Below are 22,035 nucleotides of genomic sequence, written 5' to 3'. Positions count from 1 at the left end.
TATGCTAGAGCACCCAGGTATAACTCATACTCTAATTCTACTCAATACCTGCTTAATACCCTTGCTAACTTAAGCATCGGAGTCCCTTGTAAGTACCTGTTCATACCCTGGTTCGAAATGTCGGACCCGGGATGTTCTACAGACAAAGCGACCGACCTCTTCAGGTCAGATCAATCCGACCTCTTCTCAAAGAGCTCGGCCAAGTCACGAGAAAGCCCAAACAAAGGGCCCAAATAGAGGAGCACGCCCCAGATCCTAAAGCAGCCCAAGCCTACAAGAGAAGGGCGGTTCCCTTGAAGATAAGATAAGATAAGATAACTAACTTATCTTATCTAAAAAGGTCGCTCTACACCATTATAAATACACTGGAGCACTCAGGTATAACTCATACTCTGATTCTACTCAATACCTGCTTAATACCCTTGCTAACTTAAGCATCGGAGTCCCTTGCAGGTACCCCCCACCCTTCGGGGACGAAGGATCAGCAGCACTTTCAGTCCTACGAGTCGGATACGCCAGCTCCGGCCGCTAACCCTCGGAACAGATACATAGGTTTAACTCCCTCCTGTTCGGCTAACCAAGCTCCCTCCTAAAGAAAATTCTCCGAAATCAGAAGCACTCCATTAACAAGCATCACACCTGCCTCCACCCAACCAACCAGTGCATCGCCTATCAGCACCCCACCTGCAAGCACTCCACCTGCCAGCACATTGTCTGTCAGCACCCCATCAACAAGCACTAATCTACCTAACCCCATACAAGGTGCAACATAGGAAACTGTATCAAAGCTTGCCAACTTCATGAGATTTGTGTCTATTCATGGATTCAAGCCACCCAGAACCAAAAAATGATGACTTAGATTATTATGTTTAGGGATAACTGTGTCTTTGTCTATCTGTTTTGATTAAGTTATTTCATTTGTATACTTTCTTAATTAGAATCCTAATATTGGGGATATATGAGGTTTATATTTTGACAACTTTGATATACTTCATGACTATTGTTCTGGCTCTATATTGCCTTGTTTAGATGTGTCTTCGACATTATGAATATGAATTATAACTTTCTTGAATTGACTTGTATTTAATTTGGTTTTATTTTGTCCCCTAATATGCAAGACTAATCCCAAACACTGTTCATTTATATTTCTTTGCAAACCAGAAATATTTACAGTTACAGGAATATAATGTGTATATGTACCTCTCATTTGTTTTTAACAAGATACAATTGCCCAGATTGTCTATCCTACTTCACAAACAAAATAGCTACAATATCCGAAAACATGCATACAAACAACACAGCCCCATCTCATTCATCTTCCATTCTTCGTTGTCAAGACCTACTTTGCCTTTAATTGTTGTCACATCTTCTTCCTGAATTTTATCTGATCACAGAAACAATCTACACCACCTCTTACCCACAATCTATACCCAAAAAGAATTCGAAGTGAATGAGACAAGATTTTATCCAGAAACACAACAAATAAGAACAACTACTTACATTGTAGTTTTGGCAACCAAAGAAGGGCTTCCCTGGATTAGTATCAGTCCTGACCATCGCAAAATCGGTCGCAACATGCATCCACACCAATCTGGCAAACGCGACTCCCTATTTCTGGTGGTTCTCCTAACAACACTTCCATTGAAGTAGGGGTGTTATCGGTTCGGTTTGGTTCGATTTTGGACCAAAAACCAACCGAACCGATATATTCGGTTCCTACAGACACACAACCATTCGGTTTGCTACTTTTACAACAACCGAACCGAACCGAACCAACGGCAGTTTGGTTCGGTCGGTTTTTTCGGTTTTTAATTTCTAATGAGCAAAATATGAATCATAATAATTAGAGGTTCAAAATAGTCAATAAACTAAAATAATAAGAGTAAAACATTAAAATGGTTAGGGATTGGAGATTTTTATTGTTAGGTTAAAGATTAAAATGGTTAAAACATTGAAATGGATGCATATGTTCGGTTTGGTTTGGTTCGGTTCGGTTTCTATCGAGCCAACCGAAAACCAAACCGAACCGATCGATTTTGTCAAAAAAAAAAACAAAAAAAAACCGATTTTTTCGGTTTTCAAATCGGTTATTGTAATTTTTGGTTCGGTTTGCAGTAATTTTCGGTTCGGTTCGGTAACTTACACCCCTACATTGAAGTGTGGGTTGTTCGAGCTCCCAACCACGTTACTCGCGCTACCCATCATCATTTCAACTTGGAGATGAAGAAGACAATCCACGAGAACACATGACAAGAGAAATTTTGGATATAGTAACCCTAATTTGCGGATTAGGATTTTTAAATTTTGTTTAGGGACCAAATTGCCATCAAAAAGTTTTTATAGCCACATCAACTATCCATTACCTTTGTCAGCATATCAGAAACTAGTCCAAATCAACTTTTCAGTGACGCCTCATGAACAAAAGGTGTTAGAAGGATAACTTTGGTCCCAACGTATAACTTTAGGGATAAAAATAAATAACTATTAACTTCAAAATCAATTTGAGTCTTGAATACAACTTCAGAAACCACTTTGTGACTTTCCTCATAAGAACATCAAGAAGATAAGATCTCTCGATCTTTTAATCAAGGGACCAAGTGATTTAAGCATTACATATCTTTAGTTGGCCAATAAGAACGAATCCTTCAAAGGCTAAACAAAATTGCTCAAATTATATTTATCAGCTACAATTAATGACACTATAAAGTGAATAACAGAATAAGTGTGAAAATATCTGTATTGTGTATGTATATGCTGCCAGGCATACCAATACTTCAAGTAAAATTAAAAAAGCTCGAGAAATCTGAACAAATAAAACATAGTAACAAATCAATTAAATCATTAATCAAATATGAATTTCCCATTTGAAGTTTATAACCAATCTACCAATAAGGCAATACTTACATGAACAGAAACTTAACCTTTAGTTGCTAGAATTAATAGTAAAAAATTCACCCCCGCCCAGTATTAGTTGAAACAATTATCCAGTAGAAAGATCAATGTGGCTTGAACTTGAACAGCTCATCTTAGATAATTCGGTAATTTTCTCTCGGAACTCTGGATCTGCACTTCAATCTCTGCATAATGTGGTGGTTTTCGCTTTCGACAGCATCGCAACAGCACCATTTTGTCAACTAGAGCTATGCTCCAAATATATTCCAAAAATCATCAATTTAGTAAGGTTTCATCGAGACTCTCATGAACAAGGTCGAGAGATCTAGGACCTCCAAAGATGGTGGAATGCTATGATTTTTAAGTGTTATTAAGAGAAGATATGTCGCAACTCAAACTTCAATCGCGATCACATTCTGATTGACTGCGTCTCGCGCATCATAGAGCACTGTCAGCTGGAACTACCTTCACTACTTGAGCAAGCTCATAAGATTTGAAATCTTTTCCATAACATAAGCATAGATCCAGTGCTGTCTTTCCATTCTGAAGCATAAGCAATGAAAAAATAAATGAATAAATAAAAGAACCACACACACACGAGCGTGCACATACATTAAGGGTTGATATATGCTTTCAGCACATTTGTCAGTATTAAAGAAATGCCAAATCAAGTGTCTCAATAACTTAATAAGAGAAGCAGCTAGCTTCACTAAATTCTACCCTGTAGCAGTAATATCTTGATACTAAAATCCTACAGTTTAAAACTGATATAAGTTAATAATTAATTCCAGTGTACTGCATATAGCCCAAAAGGATTAACACAAATAGTCAAAGTCTTGTACACATAGCTCCAATCAATAACTTATGGATATTGAATTTTATCAATTCAACCATTGAGTAAAGTGATATAATCTTCATAATCATGCATAACGAAAAATGAAAAAAAAAAAAAACTGAATCAAATTATTACTAAATTTTATGAAATTTAATACACGATTTATGTATTGAAATTTTTCATTAATATGGTTGGATAGAATAACATTTACTGTTCATAGAAAGTTATCGAGTGGTGTAAGTATACAGCATACTAAAGCTTATTCATAGGATATATTCTGTTATAAGATAGAAATAGAGTGGAAATTTCATTGGACTTGGTGTGTAATTTTACATGTGAAACTAAACTGGACATCTAAGATTCTCCAATATCAAACAATGCAAATATATGCACCAAGTCTGGGACCAAATTTGATGTCCAAAAGACAAATTAACGGGCAAACTTGTAGTCCATCATTAACAATGAGGGACCAAATTGGAGTGCTTAATAAAACATTTTTCAGGTTCTAAGGCACATATGGCTATTCCCTAAAACCGTAAGGGTAGAATAGTTCTTATTGATTAGTTTTACTGGTTTTCGGAGAAGAAAAGAGGCCAAATTTTTGTGGCGTCATATATGCTACTGTTTGGAATATTTGGTTAGAGCAAAATTCTTGCACATTCAACAATAGCTTTTCAAAGAAGCTAGACATGCGGATAGGGTTAGACATTTGGCACGACCTCTGTTTTTTGGATAAAAGAAGAATAACATAAGACAGAGAACATGGGAGGATTAAAGATCTCGGTTATCCTCTATTTGGTGTAAGCCTCATTGTCCTTTTACCAAGCTTGTTGACTGACTGGAAAGCTATGCTTCATCTTAAGTTGCTTCTTTTGTTTGTGTTTGTTTTGGAAGGAGAATCTCCTCTCAAGTCCTGTTATATACTTGCTTACTTAACAAAGCCTTTCCCCATTAAATGGGGTCAGCTACATGGATCAAGGCGCGCCATTGTGTCGTGTCCATGCTTTGAGATACGACCTTGTTTTATGTTGGCTATTGCAAGCCTAACACAACCCAACATGGCTTCAACGACATCATTGCGTCGTGGCCATATTGGGATGCGACATTGTTTTACGTTGGCAGTCGCACACCAAACAACCCTCCTCGTCTTTCTAGGCTTGGGATCCAATCCTGTTCTATATTCATAATTTTTCTTTTATCCCTAAAAAGAAGGGATCAAACTGAAATTTAGAATCTTTGAAAACCAACTGAATTTTTCTGAGTATATTAGGAATCAAGTGAATTCGGTCGAGGAACAAAGTCATGAACAATAAAATCACCTTAGTCTTCCTTGTTTTATCTGCACCATTGACTAACAAAATTTTTGCTATATCTCTGTTTCTACTTTGAATGGCAACGTGCAATGGAGTCCAACCTTCCTGAAATTTTAGGATTGTAATTATTTTATAAATTAGTAAAATTGAGAAACGTCTTTTATGAATAAAAACAAGATTGGGAACAACAAAACCTTACATTATCTGCAACATTGACATCGACGTTATACTTGATTAATAATTTCACAGTTTGCTTGGCACCAACTTGAACTGCATAATGAAGTGGAGTAGCTCCAACCTAACATAAGATAACATACACGCACAAAAGCACACTTCAGAATGCAGTTTGCATGTGATGACGGCTGCATGAAGAAAGCTTCTTCCTCACCTTGTCCTTCACATGAGGACTTGCACCTTTCCTTAAAAGATGGCTTATCACAGCTTCTTTTTTGCCTATAATTGCCTTATGAAGTGCAGTGAGACCTTCCTGTTTGATCAAATTACCTGTTAAGGGGAATGTCATACAAAGATGGACATTCTCATACGATATATAAAACACTTGCCTTATTAATGAAATCAATATCAAAACCATCTTCAAGAAGCTTATCCATGCAACTCATCTGCATTGACAGAGCAAGGGTGTGCAAAGGGATCCATTTTTCCTGAAATTATGATAAGATGAACTTAAGGGTATAAAATAAAGAGCACAGTAGGATAGAAGGATGCAAAGTTACAGACTTACAGTTGATATTTTTTCCAAGTTAGGAGTCACATTCTGTTGCAATATTGCTCTTTCTTCTGGGTCCAAAAGCTGTTCAATCTCTACAATAATGAGAATATCTACTTGTAGGCACATTTTGTTGGACATTTTCCATGTTTAAGAACTTGTAGAAGCTCAACCATGTTAAAAGAAACAAGTAGATACACTAAAGAGGGAGAAAATATATAAAGCAATGTTTGAAACCAATTCAATCACATGATACATAAAACGGTAATTAATACATGCATGAAAATGAGCTACAAAAATAAATTTTTGTTTCTTGTCTTTTTTTATGGTTAAAAAAATGTATAACAACAACAAAACTTTGTTCCACTAGGCAGTGTCAACTACACTTACACTTAAAGTTCTTATGGTAACAATTTGTATAAAGGTAAATATATAAAAGGAGAGAAACAAGAAAATTGGCCCTTTAAGTTATAAACAAAGGCTAGAATCAAATATAGTTTTCAACTTTGTGGTGAACTGTTGAACTTTTAACATTACGCTAGGACCTAATTATCAAAAAAGGAGTACCTCTCTTAACATGTTCCTCGTTTGTGTCAGTTGATTTTATATTTGCAACAGTAGTAGCTGAAGTCTTTGTTTCTTCCTCCTCCCAATCGCTTTCAAATCCAAGGTTCTCATCCTCAGCTTCCTCATCTTCACCATCAGATTCACTGTCACTGTCAATATCTGGTTCCTCCCAAGTTCCTTCTTGTTCCCCAGTTTTCAAATTTGATACTCCTTTGCCTGCTTTGATTGCAAAGTTAACCCCAACTATGCGGTTGCCACCAGCAAAAGAGAAACTGAGTATTCCTTTTCCTGTACTTCTACAGATTTTATTGAAACTTGCACCCAATTTGGAGTTCCTGATGGTTTCCGTAATAGCAGCAGGAAATTGAATAGTCAGAAGTGGTGTAGCCACAGAGCCCATTTTGGTTTTTCCTGAAAAGAAGGAAAAAGCAGCAGAAACAAAAACAAATCAAACAAGTTGCATACATACATGTACATAAGAGAATTTCTAAGATGCTGTCAGAGGGGGAAAAAAAGGTCTTGCTCTCTCCCATCATTTTGTTCCACATCAGCATATGTGGACCAGCCTGTTTATCTGAATGTATAAGCATGTTTATCCCTTTTCATTATATCCATTTCTTTCCAGAAATTCAGCTCCTTCTGCTATGGCTACTCTTCCCAACAATGATGTCAGGCTCTTTGGGCCTTTACCTTCCTTCTCTTCCGGCAGCGCCGCAGCGGTGCACAGCCCTTCTCTGTTGCCTCTGATATTGCTTCTAGTCAAGTCACTAAGGCTGCGTTTGTTTGCAGAGACCGAGATTAAAACTGGGAGACTGGACTCAATATCATATTTGGTAGCCGAACACCGGAACTAAAATTTCATCGTAGGACACAAAATTTCAGTCCCTTCAGTAGCTCCAGAAACTAGGGACATAGAGAACTGAAATTTTTGGGGATGGGAACTAAAACTTTAATAACACCTTTTTTAAAAAAAATACTCATTTAATTTTTTAAATCCTAATTCTAGTATTCTACCCATTTTTGAAAACAAATTAGGACTTCTCTCTCCATATATATTTTAAGCCAAATAGGATACTAAAACATAACTCAGTCTTATACACTTTAAACCAAACACAATACAGAAACTTAAGTCTCTGTCTCTCAGTTTATGTCTCCCCGTCTCTGTCTCACAGTCTCTCTTTCAAATGCAGCCCGAGTGATTTAGTGACTTTATCATTGAGCAGAACAAATGGAAATTCAAGTAGTGGTAGGAAACATAGCTTTCAAGGTTTGTTATGTGATTTTCTTGATGGGAATTATGCTTATCGATAACATAGCATCATGACCAGTTACAAAAGACTTTCTCCCTGATGCTCTGAGTTTGGGTTCAAGATTAATTATCAAATGAGAATAAAGGAAGCCCCAAGATTTATGCCCAGAAAGTTAGAGCTAAACTGAAAGACTAATGATATGCGGTCTATTGAAGGAGTTCTATTGGGGATATGTAGAAAAGAAAATTCATGTGCTTGTGAGTTGTGATAGTTGGTTGCTATTAAGAAATCTCATAGTAAAGTTTGATAAATTCATTCCACTTTAGAAATATGTTTTTCAGTAAATTTAGGATTTGGAGAAAGTTTCATATGCCTTTCACTTTATTTCTTTCACTCAACAGTTGTCACTGATCAATTATATAGTTCACTGACGATACAAACTTCAATTATCAAGAAATGCACAAGAAGCATATTTAAAATACCATATTAATTGGAAAATATTTTAAATTTTAGCATAAAAGAACTACTCTTCTATAGCTACACATGATTCAAGAAAGTACAGAGAACAAATCCTACCAACATCATAAACATGTTATGCATACACGTGTCTTCTTTTGAACCCATCCATAATATCTTTTAATTCATGTAAAATCCTGCTTAGCTTAGATATGCATTCTTGAACTCCAAGAATATCACGCAGCGTAGAATCCCACCAGTGCTTAATAGTCTGCCTATATTGCCATTAGTTGCCATAGAAACTAGAAATGTGTATCATATAGAGGACTCAAGAATCAATTTGAAGGATTGCGCAAATGAAATTGAAACAGTTTAAACTTCAAGGGTAAAATTAAAACTTTAACAAAGGTTAAGAAGAAGAAGGAGCGATTCATCAATCAGAAGAAGAAAATACAATGAACACAGAAAAGAAAAAAAGATAAAACATTTATCGAACAAAATGATAAAAGTTGGAAGACGAACCAAGAGCGGAGGAAGAGGACCACCTCCGGCAATGCTGTGGCCGGAATCCGTTAGTGCTTCCTCAAGCAAAAGCTAGAAAGCAGAGAGAACAAGAGTGAGAGAGAATCAAGGTTGTGAGAACCGAACCCGTCAATGAACCGGTGAAGTGACTGGTTTAATGGTTTAGTAGTTCAACAGGAGTTCAACGGGTTTAATTAAATATAAAATAAAATTATTAAAAATTTTATATAATTTCAAATATTTAAATTCAATGAATTGTAAACTAATAAAATTCAAAATTTCACAATTTTACATAATAAATTATCTATAATTTATCATTAGAAGTTCACAAACAACTTCAAACATCAAAGTTTATAATTAAAAAAAATCAAAATGCACATATATGCTCCTGATCACAAATCATAATCATCATAAAGTAAACTAACACAGTGTTCAATATTAGCTAAGATCAATTATTTGGTATTCTTCAGACTAATTAAGGCATTACCATATAAAGTACACTATTAAGGAAACTAACATTAAGTCATATATGCTACTAAGCAAACTTAACACTGGTTCATATAACTTAGAATGCCACATCCCCAAGAAATTAACAGAGTGAAATTTCAGGGCTTTTCAACAATTTTCTGGTTGGCTTTAGATGAGGCTATGTATTTTGCAACATTGGCGCAGCAAACAAGCTTATCAGTTTTCTCATCCGGGATTTCAACTGAAAACTCTTCTTCCCGCATCAATCAGAGCCGGATCCAATTGAAGAGCACAAGTATCTCAATTACATATGGACACACTCATTCCAAGCAAAGCACCATCAACAAGTCAGAATCAGAAAATTCAGTAACCAACTCAGAAATCAGAATCAATATAACAAAACTTAACAATGCAGTGAAGCACATAAAGGATAACACTTATCCGCCACCAGAAGAAACAACAATAACAAACAAGTTTTTAAGTTTAACTAATTTTACTCACGAACAAGCCAACAACTAATAAATTAACTCAGAATTAGAACAATAGCACAAAAATAACTCAGAAAATTATCAATAATTAACAAAATAACAACAATCCAGCCCTGTTAATAACAATGAACAACGAAGAAAATTAACTCTGAAAACAACAATTAACCTAGAAAGACAGCAATTAACTCCCAAAAATGAAACTGAAGAAGCAGTGGAGGGATGGAGGCTTACAAACTCAGAAATTCAGTAACTCAAAATAAGCCAAAATTAACAAACTCAATCAGAAATCGGAAAACCAAACAAAATACAAAACAAGCAAAAATAAATTGAAGCAGCAGTGCTTACTGGCGGTGAAGGAGGAAGGCAAGTGACAGCGATGGAGGAATGGGAAGTGACGGCAACGGAGAAGGGGAAGTGAGCTCGGACAGAGAGCAACAGAATGCTCGAGGAGGGATGCTGGCCTCAGACACACAGAGAGAGAGCGCTCGAAAAGACGATGACTGACCAATCAACCTTCGCGACGGCGACGCCACCGGATAACGCGTCCTCGTGCGACGGCGACGAGAAGAGGAGCGATGAGAACTACGAAGAGTTCTGCGATGAGAAGAGTGAGACGGCACCCACGCTTTGTCCCGCCAGCACCCTATACTGGAGGAGAAGAGTTCGGCGATGAGGGACGGTGACGGTGGCTGGCTGGGCTTAGGATTAGGTTTCAGAGAGTGAGAGAAAGGGGATGGGTATTTCTTCGTTCTTCTTCCGTCGTTTTCCATTGATGCACCGAACCGGAGACCATGAAAAAACCCGGCCGATCCCGACGGTCAGTTCTCTGACCGGTTTTTACAAGGCGCTTTTATACCTTAATCAAATTGGTTAAGTGACCAATTTTCAATTAGTCCGATCGAACCGGTTGGTCTGACTCGGTTTCCAAGACATTAGAGAGAATAGCGTTCTTATCTATGAAGTACGGACACTTTGCTGTGTTATCGTGTCTGTGTGTCGGACACATTTCAAATAAAAAATTCTTTCTCGGACACACTTAGACATGTCTAAATACCATCACATATCAGCGTGTCTAACCTTATTCTTAACATGTCTTCTTGAAATGAGTTTAGAAATAATATTTATTATTATTTATTAAAATAAAAAATATTTTAAATATTTTTAATAATTGAAAAAGATATTTAAAATAATTAAAAAATTATTTTATATTTTAATATCAAAATATCATTATAATTTATCTAAAAAATACTTTATATTTTATATATATGTCGTGTCTCCGTGACTTATAAAATTTTAAAATTCATGTTTTCGCGCGTGTCCGTAACAGTGCTCGTGCATCATAGGTACAAAAGCAATTTGGCATCCCAATTTTCTTGCAACCATAGATCTGTGTTCCTAAGTTGGACTGGGCCAAATCGAGTAGATTTGGACCCGGTCCTAAAAGCTACTAGATCTATTTTGACTCGATATGAAAGTGATCCGAAATAAATCAAGTTAAATCGAAATCTACCCAATATTAAATTAGTATATAAATTATATTTTTATTGTAAAAAATAACTTCAGACCAGGCGACTCAAAACATAATTCCGAACCCGACCCGAAAATAACATTAAGTATGAACAGCAAAATATGCCTTAGATCTGGGTCGGATTTTGGACTAACCCGGGTCTTGAACACCCCTACATAGAAGTTTAATCGCTTTGTTGCCCAATTAATACATGAAAAGCTATTTGTGAAAATAATATTCCGCTAGGTAGACAACAGGAATTGTAAACAACGTGAATAATGAGATACATCCTACACCCACTAAACACGAAAATAACATCCAATGTAATTACCCCATCGTGTTTCCAATTTCACTTTTCTATTTTACCTTCTTTCCTAACCTAAACCCTATTTTAACTTGCCCCTAATATCAATCCAATTTTTTCACCGCCACCTTCCCTATAGCCAAAAACGAAGCTTCTCAATGCTGCTATCATCCGTTGTCACTAGCCCGCCGAGGAGAATCCCAGTTCTCCTATTGCTCGGTCGCCGCACCATTGCTAATGTGTCACCTCCGTGTAGTCGCGTCTTCTCTCCATCCTTTGTGTACCGCTGCTCTGCCCATTTCGAAGCCCTACCGCTACTCCAACGATGCACCTCTACCCTTACTTCCACGCCACTACGTCGTGTCTTCGCCACTTCCATTGCATGCCGCTTTGCTTTGTTCACCAAAATGGTATGCTTCAAATAAACATCTATATCTTAGTGAAAAGAACCATCCGTATACATAGTAAAATGAACATCCACCTTAGTTGATAAGAAACAACTAACAAGTTGACCAAAATGCCATCCGTGCTCCATGTCTAAATGGTGTAACGCAAACCCAACTTGAATTCAAGCAAAATTAAATTAAATCTAATCCAAACCACATAACAAAAGAAACCTGCAGAGCATGTGTATGCAGAATCAAATAAATCAAGAAAAATATCAATGGTATACTCAAATAAACATCCACTTTAGAATGAAAAGAACCATCCGCATACATAGTAAAATGAAAGGTTAAGTACAATTTTGGTCCCTAAAGTAGGAGCTGAAAATTTTTTTCGTTCCCAGCCTTTTTTGCCTATAAAATAGTCTCGAAGGTTTAACTTAGTTTTAAAATCTTCTTTTTTATCAAATTTTTTATTTTTATTCCGAAAATACCCCTAACTTAAAAAAATAAAAATAATAAAAAGAAAAAGAAAACGGGTTAATGGGGAAGGGTATCACGCTTTGGGGGGGTGGGTTTGGGTTCAGGAAGAAGAGGGGGAAGGGAAGGGGAAGGGCCACCTCCGCTGCCCCTTGCCGCCACCGCTCCTGCACCTCATCATTCGGTCCTCGCCTCGCTGTTGCCTTCGTCTCACCACAACCCACCCTCACCTCGCCGTGACGCGTTTGGCCCGCGCCCTCGTGTTCCTCACGTCCTCCAGCAACGTCCTTTAGAGAAATTTTTGGTAATTATATTTATGGATTTTTGGTTCTTGTAATTGAAGATGAATTTGGAGATTTTTTATTATTGTAATTGCATCTGAGTTTTGTTAATGAAAAAGGAAGAATTTTAGTTCTGAGTTTTGTTAATGTTTCTTAGTTTCGATGAAGATGAGGATGATTTTCTTATTTTTCTGAGTTCTGAGTTCTGCTTTCTGAGTTTTGATGATAATGATGATGATTTTCTGAATTCTGGGTAGGGTGATGCAGATAGTGATAGAGTGGTAGTGGGTGGGAGGTGGTGGTTTTCTGAGTTCTGGGGGTGATGCAAGTTCTGGCGGGTGATGCAGATGCAGATGATGATGTTTTGAGTTCTCGTGGACGGACGGGCACCTTGCGACGGCTCTCCTTCCGGTGGCGGAGGAGATCTGTGTAGGTGGGTCGGCGGCACATCGTGGATATCTAGCAGCGGAGGTATGAATAGCAAGCGGTTAGAGGAAACGGGAGGACGATGCGAAGAGACGGAAGGTGACATCATTTGAAGAAAAATCAAAAATTAAAATTATGATTAAATCTAATTAACTTAAAAAATAATTTTAAAAATTAAAATTAATTTGTCTCTTTTTAACTATTATTTACGTTATTTAGAAGAAACGTTATTCCCTATACTTTCTCTTCTAAAAATTTTGATGTAGTCTATGTAAAGTTGTTAATTAAAAATTGTTAAAATAATTTGAGATATTTGATTAAGAGCTTATTTGGATGAGTTTTTTAAAAAAGATAATTTTTCGAGTTATCTTTTTTTAAAAAGTCTTTTAGAAAAGTAAAAATATTTTTTATATTTGAATATCTCATATAAAAATATTTTTTATTTATTAATTATGTTTGGGTATAACTATATAAAATTATTTTTTATTTATTATGTTAAAAAAATTTCAAATTAAATCTTTTTAAAAAAAGATGTAAATGATGACTTCTAAAAAAGATTTTTTTATTTTTCTAGTACTTTTATTTTTACTATTAAAATTTTGTTAAACACGCTAAAAAAAACTTTTTTCAATAACTTAATGACACCTAAATAAACTCTTAATTGTTATCTAATGGCACTCAATTATCAATAACTAATATAAAAAATTGAAAGACTTCTTGTTGTCTTTGATTAACAATTAATATAAAAAATATCTTTAGAAGAATTAAATTTTAATTATTTTTTTACCCAAAATAAGATTTTATTCATTAAAGGTAAAATTTTATATTCGTTGATTTTTTTTAAAATAAAAGTTAGGAGTATAAGTATGCTTTTCGAAAAAAGAAATATCCAAAGTCCAAACTGAAGAAGAAGAATGTAAATTAGTTATATGAACAAATTTTTGTAATAAAATCCAACCTAAATTTCTTTTCTTATACTTCTCCTCTTTTTATTTTTTCTTCAACTAAATTTTTTTGTTGTTAATCCTTAAGTTATTTGTTACTGTGGATAACCGGAGATTAATAGAATGGATGGCGTTGGCTGGCCCAAACGTGTGAAGGAGGAGGTTTCCGAGTGGATCCGTAACTTCGGGAGGCTCCGTCCGACTTGTTTGTGCGAGAAAAGGAGGTGGTACCTGCAAAGACACTCCGATGCCTAAGTTAGCAAGAGTGTGAGCAGGTCTAGAGAGAATTGGGCTTAGAGATACCTGAGGGGTGTCAGTGTATTTATAGTGGTGAAACAATAACCACCGTTGGAGTAGTGCCATATTTTTAGGGTGTTAACCGTCCCATTATCTTAGGGAGGTTAAGATATGGCTTGATGAAGTGGTTACAGAGATTTTAGGGGCAGTTACTCATTTGAATGAGTATTTATCTGCCAGCTAATCTCGTGCCCGACTTCTTTAGGACAAATCGTAGTCAACACCGACTTCTTAGTACGAAGGTCGGTGCTCAGCAAGGCTCAATCCTCTGGACTAGGCCTTTCTTTTGGACCTGGGCCTTTATTATTGGGCCAGGGTATGAACAGTGCCCCTACTTGAGCCCAAGATCTCTTTAAGACTTGGGTTCGAGTATTTAACTCGGGTTCGTAGCCGACTTTCTTGGAGGAGACCCGGGTTTTTAAACCGACGTGATTTTCGCGACCTTTTGTTTCTGACAGTTACGTCTATTCAGGCGTCGTGTCCGTTAGGGATGCACTTAGGGATTGATGGCTTTGGTAACGGTGCACTCTCATTAATGACTGCGGAGAGGGAGAAGTGACGTTGTAGGCTTCTGTTAAGCTTCGTAACCCCTTAGGGACTCTCATTTTTTATTCTTTTTCTTTTTCTTTTGTAGGTTTTCATCGTATTTTTAGAAAAAATGTCTTCTGTAGAAGCTCTTTCTCAATGGGTTGATGTCACGGTCTTAGGGGAGGAACCCTTGGTCGATGCTGAGTTTATTACTCATCTTCGTACTCACCACAGGATTTGTACTTCTGAGGAGGACGAACCAAAGTATGAGTTGGTAGTCTCGGATCCAGAAGACCGGGTTTGTTTTGGGAGGGCCAATGAGGCGGCCCCTCATTTTTTCTTTATGTATGAATGTATGATCACCCGTTTGGGTGTTTTTCTTCCTTTTTCGGATTTTGAGATGTCTGTTTTGCACCACTGTCGAGTTGCCCCTACCCAACTTTACCCCAATTCTTGGGGTTTTCTGAAAATTTATCATTTTATTAGTCACGCTTTGGACTTTCCGACCTCTTTGAGGATTTTCTTCTTTCTTTTTCACATGACTAAGCCCTTTAGTGGGCTAAATAACAAGCAGCAATGGGTGTCTTTCCGAGCCATACAAGGTCGGAGAATTTTCACCCTTTTTGACGAATCTTTCCACGACTTCAAAAATTATTTTTTCAAAGTGCAAGCCATAGAGGGTCACCACCCCTTTTTCCTGGATGAGAATTCTTCCCCTCGCTTTCCCCTCTATTGGTTGGAGGCCTCCCCTTGTGAGAAGTACGGTCTGGACGACCTGGACGAGGTGGAGGCGGCCATTGTGGGATTTTTCCGAGAAGTGTGGGGGAGGGCCCCATACTTGGACACTAGGAAATTCCTCCAGGGATCGCCGACCTTTGTTCAGTCGCAACTAGGTAGTATATGCATTTCTTATTTCCGACTTGTATCTGCCGACTTGAGGTTTTCCGACTTGTAATTTTTTGCTAATTGTTTCTTTTGCAGACATGGCAAGGAAGAATGCTCAGGAATCTTACCAGAGAGTTCAGGAGGCTAAAGCAAAGTCGCGGGCCAGGGCTGGTGGCGCCAGGGCAATCATCTCTCCTCCTCCTCCTCCTCCACCTCCTCAGAACGTGGGGACTCCCTCTCAACCCATTGTGATTTCTTCTTCAGCCTTATCTCGGCCGCTCCCCTCCGCCCGACTTCTTTCTGAGCCAGAGAAGAAAAAGCGCAAGACTTTAGAGTCTGGCTCTTCTTTTGATGGTGGGGTTAAGGCGGATGCTCTTGCATTCGTCCGAAAGAACATCTATCCTCATATAAGTATGGATGATGTTTCTGTTCGAAACCACCTCACCACTCTGGCGGAGGAAAGTTTTAGGGCGGCGGGTGTTTGTGGCAAGCTTTTGGATATTTTTGAGAAGACTCCTCTCAGCTCTTTGGGGTTAACCTCGAGGGTTGAGGAGCTGGAGGGGAGAGAGTTGGAGGGGAGGCTTCTTTCTTATCAGGAGCATGAGAGGGAGTTGAAGGAGGAGGTCGCCAAGCTGAGGGCGGAGAAAGATAGCCTTTGGAAAAAGGAGAGTAAGCTGCGGGCCCAATGCAACATGGAGGCAAGTTTGAGGAAAACAGCACAGGAGAGTTATCAGAGTTTATTTCAAGATCTTGTGTCTGTGAAGAAGGATTTGCTGAACTCTCGAAATGTGTATGCCGAGTTGGAGGACTCTATCACTGATGGTGCCAAGGAGTCTTGGAGGATCTTCCTGGAGCAATTCAGAGTTATTGCTCCCGACTTGGATCTTTCTCCTTTACATCCTGACAAAGTTGTTATTGATGGTGCTATTGTGGATCCTCCTGCCCCCGTAATCGTTTCCAAGTCAGAATTGAAGACTCGGGGGCAGAGGATTATTGAGTCTCCTCCTCGTTCTAAAGACGCTCCGAGTTCTTCTGTTGTTCCTCCGGCTTCCTTTTCATCTCCCGTGGTTGCCTCTCTTCCGGTCCTGATGGCGCTCTTCCTGACTCTGGTGGTGGTGATCCGTCTACTCCTCTGCAAAAATAACTTTTTTATGGCTATATGGGGGCTCGGCCTGTGAGTCCCCCCCTTTTTTTAAACTCTTTATATGTCGTTTGTTGGTTGAACAATTTTTTTTGGCCTTTTAAGGTCGTAAACAAAATATTTTATAAGTACCCTTTTTTAATAAGGGTTAACTTAGCAAAATAAATGCCTTTTTTGGATAAAGGTTTAAGTTACTTTATGCGTGTATGCTTTTCTGATTTTGATTTTTCGAAGTCCCTTGATCTTTTCTGAAAACCTTTCCCTTTGGCTTTTCTGTTTTTCTGAGCCTTTTGTTTAAGGACTTTAGGAAAGCCTTTAAACTTTTCCCTAGGTTTTTCGATCTCTTTTTTATTATTCTTTATACTCAACTTTGCTTTAGTGAGTTCTTATGACTTAGGTTATTTTTGCGATGCGTTTTTCTTCTACTCGGTTCTTCACTCCGACTCACAGGTCGAAGTATTTCCGAGCTTTTCCACTCGGATTTTCATTTCGACTTATGAGTCGGGTTGTTTCCGAGTTTTTTATGATCAACTCATATAACCTCTTTACACCGACTTGTACCTCGTCGTTTTATCCTGACGACCATCTAGATCGGTTCATGGGATTTTCACGTTTTGTCGAGCTTAAGTCGGCGCGTTTCGTGGAAAGACTTAGAAAATAGAAAGGAGCTTATAAGAGATATTGTAGATGAAAAAGATCTTTATTAATTGGGGAGGTACCTTCTTGCTACTAAGGGTTTTAATAGCCTATTTTCCCTTAGCCTCTACTATGATGCCTCGTTAAAAACCCTCCTCCAGAAAAAATCCTTTAATTTTGGGAAAAAATCATGAAGTTGGGAAAAGAGTACATCAGGGAGTAGAGTTCGCTTTTAACTATAGTACCTTTTCATATTACAAGCATGCCACGACCTTGGGAACTCATGCCGTTCAGGTCGGTTACTTTATAATAACCTTTTCCTAAAACTTCATTGACTTTGTATGGTCCCTTCCAATTTGCGGCGAGCTTTCCTTCTCCTGATTTGTTGACTCCAATGTCATTTCTGATTAAGACCAAGTCATCCGGGGAAAATGTTCTTTGAATGACTTTTTTGTTGTACCTTGTAGTCATCCTTTGTTTCAATGCTGCTTCTCTTATCTGGGCATCTTCTCGGACTTCGGGGAGCAAGTCGAGCTCCTCTTTGTGCCCCTGTATGTTTCCGATCTCGTCATGGAGAATTACCCTTGGGCTTTGCTCATTGATTTCTATTGGTATCATTGCTTCCACGCCATAGACTAGTCGGAAGGGCGTTTCTCCAGTGGCGTATTGGGGCGTTGTCCTGTAAGCCCATAGCACTTGAGGGAGCTCTTCAGCCCAAGCTCCTTTTGCTTCTTGCAATCTCTTCTTTAGCCCTGCCAGTATGACTTTGTTGGCTGCCTCGGCTTGCCCATTGGCTTGTGGGTGCTCCACCGAGGTGAACTGATGTTTGATTTTCATACTGGCTACTAAGCTTCTGACGGTAGCATCGGTGAATTGGGTTCCATTATCTGTAGTAATGGAATATGGTATCCCATATCTTGTGATGATATTTTTGTAGAGGAACCTCCGACTTCTTTGAGCGGTGATGGTGGCCAATGGTTCTGCTTCTATCCACTTTGTGAAGTAATCTATTCCCACGATCAGGTATTTGACTTGTCCTGGCGCTTGGGGAAAAGGACCTAACAAATCCATTCCCCATTTTGCAAAAGGCCATGGAGAAGTGATACTAATGAGCTCTTCTGGTGGAGCCACGTGGAAATTTGCATGCATCTGACATGGTTGACACTTTTTCACAAATTCTGTGGCATCTTTTTGTAAGGTCGGCCAGTAGAATCTAGCTCGGATTATTTTTCTGGCTAGTGACCTTGCTCTGAGATGATTTCCGCAGATCCCACTATGTACTTCCTCCAGTACCTCGGCGGTTCTTGAGGTCGGTACACACTTTAACAATGGTGTTGATATCCCCCTTCTGTAGAGGATATTTCTCACCAAGGTGTAGTGTTGTGCTTCTCTTCGGATCTTTTTAGCTTCTTTCTCCTCTTTAGGGAGGATGTCGAATTTCATGTATTCGACTAAGAGGTTCATCCATCCGAGGTTTAAACCGACTACCTCAAGTACTTCTTGTTTGTCTTCTGTTTTTACTACTGAGGGTTCCTGGAGGGTTTCTTGGATCAGGCTTCTGTTGTTCCCTCCTGGTTTGGTACTTGCTAACTTGGACAGGGCGTCTGCTCTGCTGTTTAGATCCCGAGTTATGTGTTTGACCCCGGTTTCTTCAAAACGCCCAAGGTATTCCAAAGTTTTTCCCAAGTACTTCTTCATATTTGGGTCCTTTGCCTGATACTCTCCATTTATCTGGAAGGTCACCACTTGTGATTCGCTGTATATCATCACCTTTGTAGCGCCGACTTCTTCTGCTAGTTTTAGTCCAGCAATCAAGGCTTCATTTGCCAGCTTTAATCCAGCGATCAAGGCTTCATATTCTGCCTGATTATTTGAAGCTGGAAATTCAAATTTTAGGGAAACCTCTATCTGGGTTCCTCTTTCATCTACCAATATTATGCCTGCGCTGCTTCCTGTTTTGTTGGAGGATCTGTCTACATAGAGTTCCCATGTAGTTGGTTTTTTCTCCTGATCCCCTGCGTATTCTGCAACGAAGTCGGCGAGGCATTGGGCTTTGATCGCCGTCCGAATTTCATATCTTAAGTCGAACTCGGAGAGCTCTATTGCCCATTGGACCATTCTCCCAGCAACATCCGTCTTTTGGAGGATTTGCTTCATGGGTTGGTTCGTACGGACTCCTATTGTGTGAGCCTGAAAGTAAGGTCGTAGTCTTCGTGAGGCTATTACTAAGGAGTAGGCAAACTTCTCTAGTTTGTGGTATCTTAGCTCAGGGCCTTGTAGAACTTTACTGATGAAATTAACTGGATGTTGTCCGACCTCATCTTCTCTTATCAGGGCTAATGAGACAGCCTTGTCTGCTACGGATAAGTACAGGACGAGGTCTTTTCCAGATACTGGTCGGGTCAGAATAGGAGGTTGGCTTAAAAACTTTTTGAACTCCTGGAACGCCTCCTCGCATTCAGGAGTCCATTCGAACTGGCATCCCTTTCTTAATAAGGAGAATAGTGGAAGGGACTTTAGTGCCGATCCTGCCAAAAATCTGGAGAGGGCTGCAAGTCGGCCATTCAGCTGCTGGACTTCTCTCACACAAGTCGGACTTTTCATTTCTAGGATGGCTCTACACTTATCGGGATTGGCTTCGATCCCTCTTTGTGTTAACATAAATCCTAGAAATTTCCCTGCCTCCACCGCGAAGGCGCACTTTGTGGGATTTAGTCTCATCCCATGCAGCCTTATGGTGTCAAAGACTTGTGAAAGGTCGGACAAGAGGTCGACTTCTTTCTTGGTCTTTACCAGCATGTCGTCGACGTATACTTCCATTAGGCTCCCCAGGTGAGGGGAAAACACTTTATTCATCAACCTTTGATATGTGGCTCCTGCATTCTTCAATCCGAATGGCATGACCACGTAGCAGAAATGAGCTCTGGGTGTGATAAATGATGTTTTCTCCTGGTCTGGCTCGTACATCGGGATTTGATTATATCCCGAGTAGGCGTCCATAAATGATAAGTATTGGTACCCCGAGCTGGAGTCCACTAGGGTATCAATACTTGGTAGGGGATAAGGGTCCTTGGGACATGCCTTATTTAAGTCGGTATAGTCGACACACATTCTCCATTTGCCATTCTGTTTTTTGACTAGTACTACATTGGCTAGCCATGTTGGGTACTTGACTTCTCTGATGAAGCCAGCTTCCAGGAGCGCCTGCACTTGATCTTCTACTATTAGGGCTCGTTCTGGACCGAGCTTGCGTCTTCTTTGTTGTACAGGTCGGCATCCTGGATAAACCGAGAGCTTGTGGGACATGAGCTCCGGGTCTATCCCAGGCATGTCAGAGGCCTTCCAGGCGAAGAGGTCAGAATTATCTCTTAGGAGTTTAGCCAACTCTTGTTTTAGAGTTTCCCCTAGGTTGGCTCCTATATAAGTGTTTTTCCCTTCCTCTTTACCGACATGTATCTCCTCGGTTTTTTCTCCCGGTTGTGGTCGCAGCTCTTCTCTGGCCCTTGCGCCACCGAGCTCTATTGTGTGAACTTCTTTGCCCCTTCCTCTCAGATTTAGGCTTTCATTGTAGCATTTCCTCGCCAACTTTTGGTCTCCCTTTACCGTTGCTATTCCCGCTGAGGTCGGAAATTTCATGCAGAGGTGGGGAGTGGATACCACTGCTCCGAGTCGATTAAGGGTAGCTCTGCCGATTAAAGCATTATATGCTGACCCCACATCAATGACTATGAGTCTATACTCAGAGTCTTTGATTTTTCCCCTTTTCCAAAAGTGGTGTGAAGGGGCAAAAATCCTAGTGGTTTTATTGGCGTGTCCCCTAATCCGTATAGGGTGTCGAGGTAGGCTCTTAATTCTTTCTCATCCAACCCTAGTTTGTCAAAAGCGGGCTTAAAAAGGATGTCCGCTGAGCTTCCTTGGTCTACTAGGGTTCTGTGGAGATGGGCATTTACTAGGATCATAGTTATTACTACTGGATCATCGTGTCCAGGGATTATTCCTTGCCCATCTTCTTTTGTGAATGAAATGGTAGGAAGGTCGGGTGACTCCTTCCCGACCTGGTAGACTCTTTTAAGATGTCTTTTGCGAGAGGATTTGGTAAGTCCCCCTCCCGCGAACCCTCCTGCGATCATATGGATATGTCTCTCTGGTGTCTGCGGTGGTGGGTCTCTTCTATCCATATCGTCTCGCTTTCTCTTTCCATGACCGTCCGACCTTTCTATGAGATATCTATCAAGCCGACCTTCTCTAGCCAACTTTTCTATCACATTTTTAAGATCGTAACAGTCGTTTGTGGAGTGACCATATATTTTATGGTACTCGCAGTAATCGCTGCGGCTCCCCCCTTTTTTATTTTTAATGGGTCTAGGGGGTGACAGTCTTTCAGTGTTACAAATCTCTCTGTATACATCCACTATAGAAACTTTCAGAGGAGTATAAGAGTGATATTTTCTTGGCCTCTCGAGACCGAGTTCTTCCTTTTTCTTGGTTTCCCTTTCCCTTTCTTTTGTTGAGGGAGGGGGCCCAGGTCGCCAACTCAGGTCTCTCAATTTGGCGTTTTCCTCCATATTGATGTACTTTTCAGCTCTTTCCTGTACATCACTTAGAGAAACGGGGTGTCTTTTAGATATGGACTGCGAGAAGGGACCTTCTCTGAGTCCATTGACTAACCCCATTATGACTGCCTCTGTGGGCAGGTCTTGAATCT

At 39.3% G+C, this 22,035-nt stretch overlaps 1 protein-coding gene across 4 annotated transcripts; it reads right to left on the bottom strand.

The window, feature by feature from the left end:
• Positions 1-2,804: 2,804 nt before the first annotated feature.
• LOC107479235 (ankyrin repeat domain-containing protein EMB506, chloroplastic) lies at positions 2,805-10,250 on the bottom strand. 4 transcript variants are annotated; one of them, XM_052260533.1, is made up of 10 exons: positions 9,864-10,250; positions 8,563-8,634; positions 8,161-8,315; positions 6,335-6,745; positions 5,783-5,862; positions 5,600-5,702; positions 5,429-5,523; positions 5,240-5,338; positions 5,047-5,145; positions 2,805-3,435 (listed from the first exon to the last, which is right to left on the bottom strand). In XM_052260533.1, exons 4-10 carry the CDS (start codon positions 6,732-6,734, stop codon positions 3,331-3,333), a joined length of 981 nt encoding a protein of 326 aa, XP_052116493.1. In that variant the 5' UTR covers positions 6,735-6,745; positions 8,161-8,315; positions 8,563-8,634; positions 9,864-10,250; the 3' UTR covers positions 2,805-3,330. The 4 variants fall into 4 exon arrangements, with proteins under 4 accessions (XP_052116493.1, XP_052116494.1, XP_052116492.1 ...); XM_052260534.1 differs by having other exon boundaries at positions 8,161-8,311; XM_052260532.1 differs by lacking the exon at positions 8,161-8,315.
• Positions 10,251-22,035: the final 11,785 nt, after the last annotated feature.

This window comes from Arachis duranensis, chromosome 1 (genome assembly GCF_000817695.3).
Source record: "Arachis duranensis cultivar V14167 chromosome 1, aradu.V14167.gnm2.J7QH, whole genome shotgun sequence".
Classification (NCBI taxonomy): Eukaryota; Viridiplantae; Streptophyta; class Magnoliopsida; order Fabales; family Fabaceae; genus Arachis; species Arachis duranensis.
Note: the sequence above shows the minus strand (reverse complement) of the source record. Positions and strands in the feature narration are given on the sequence as shown.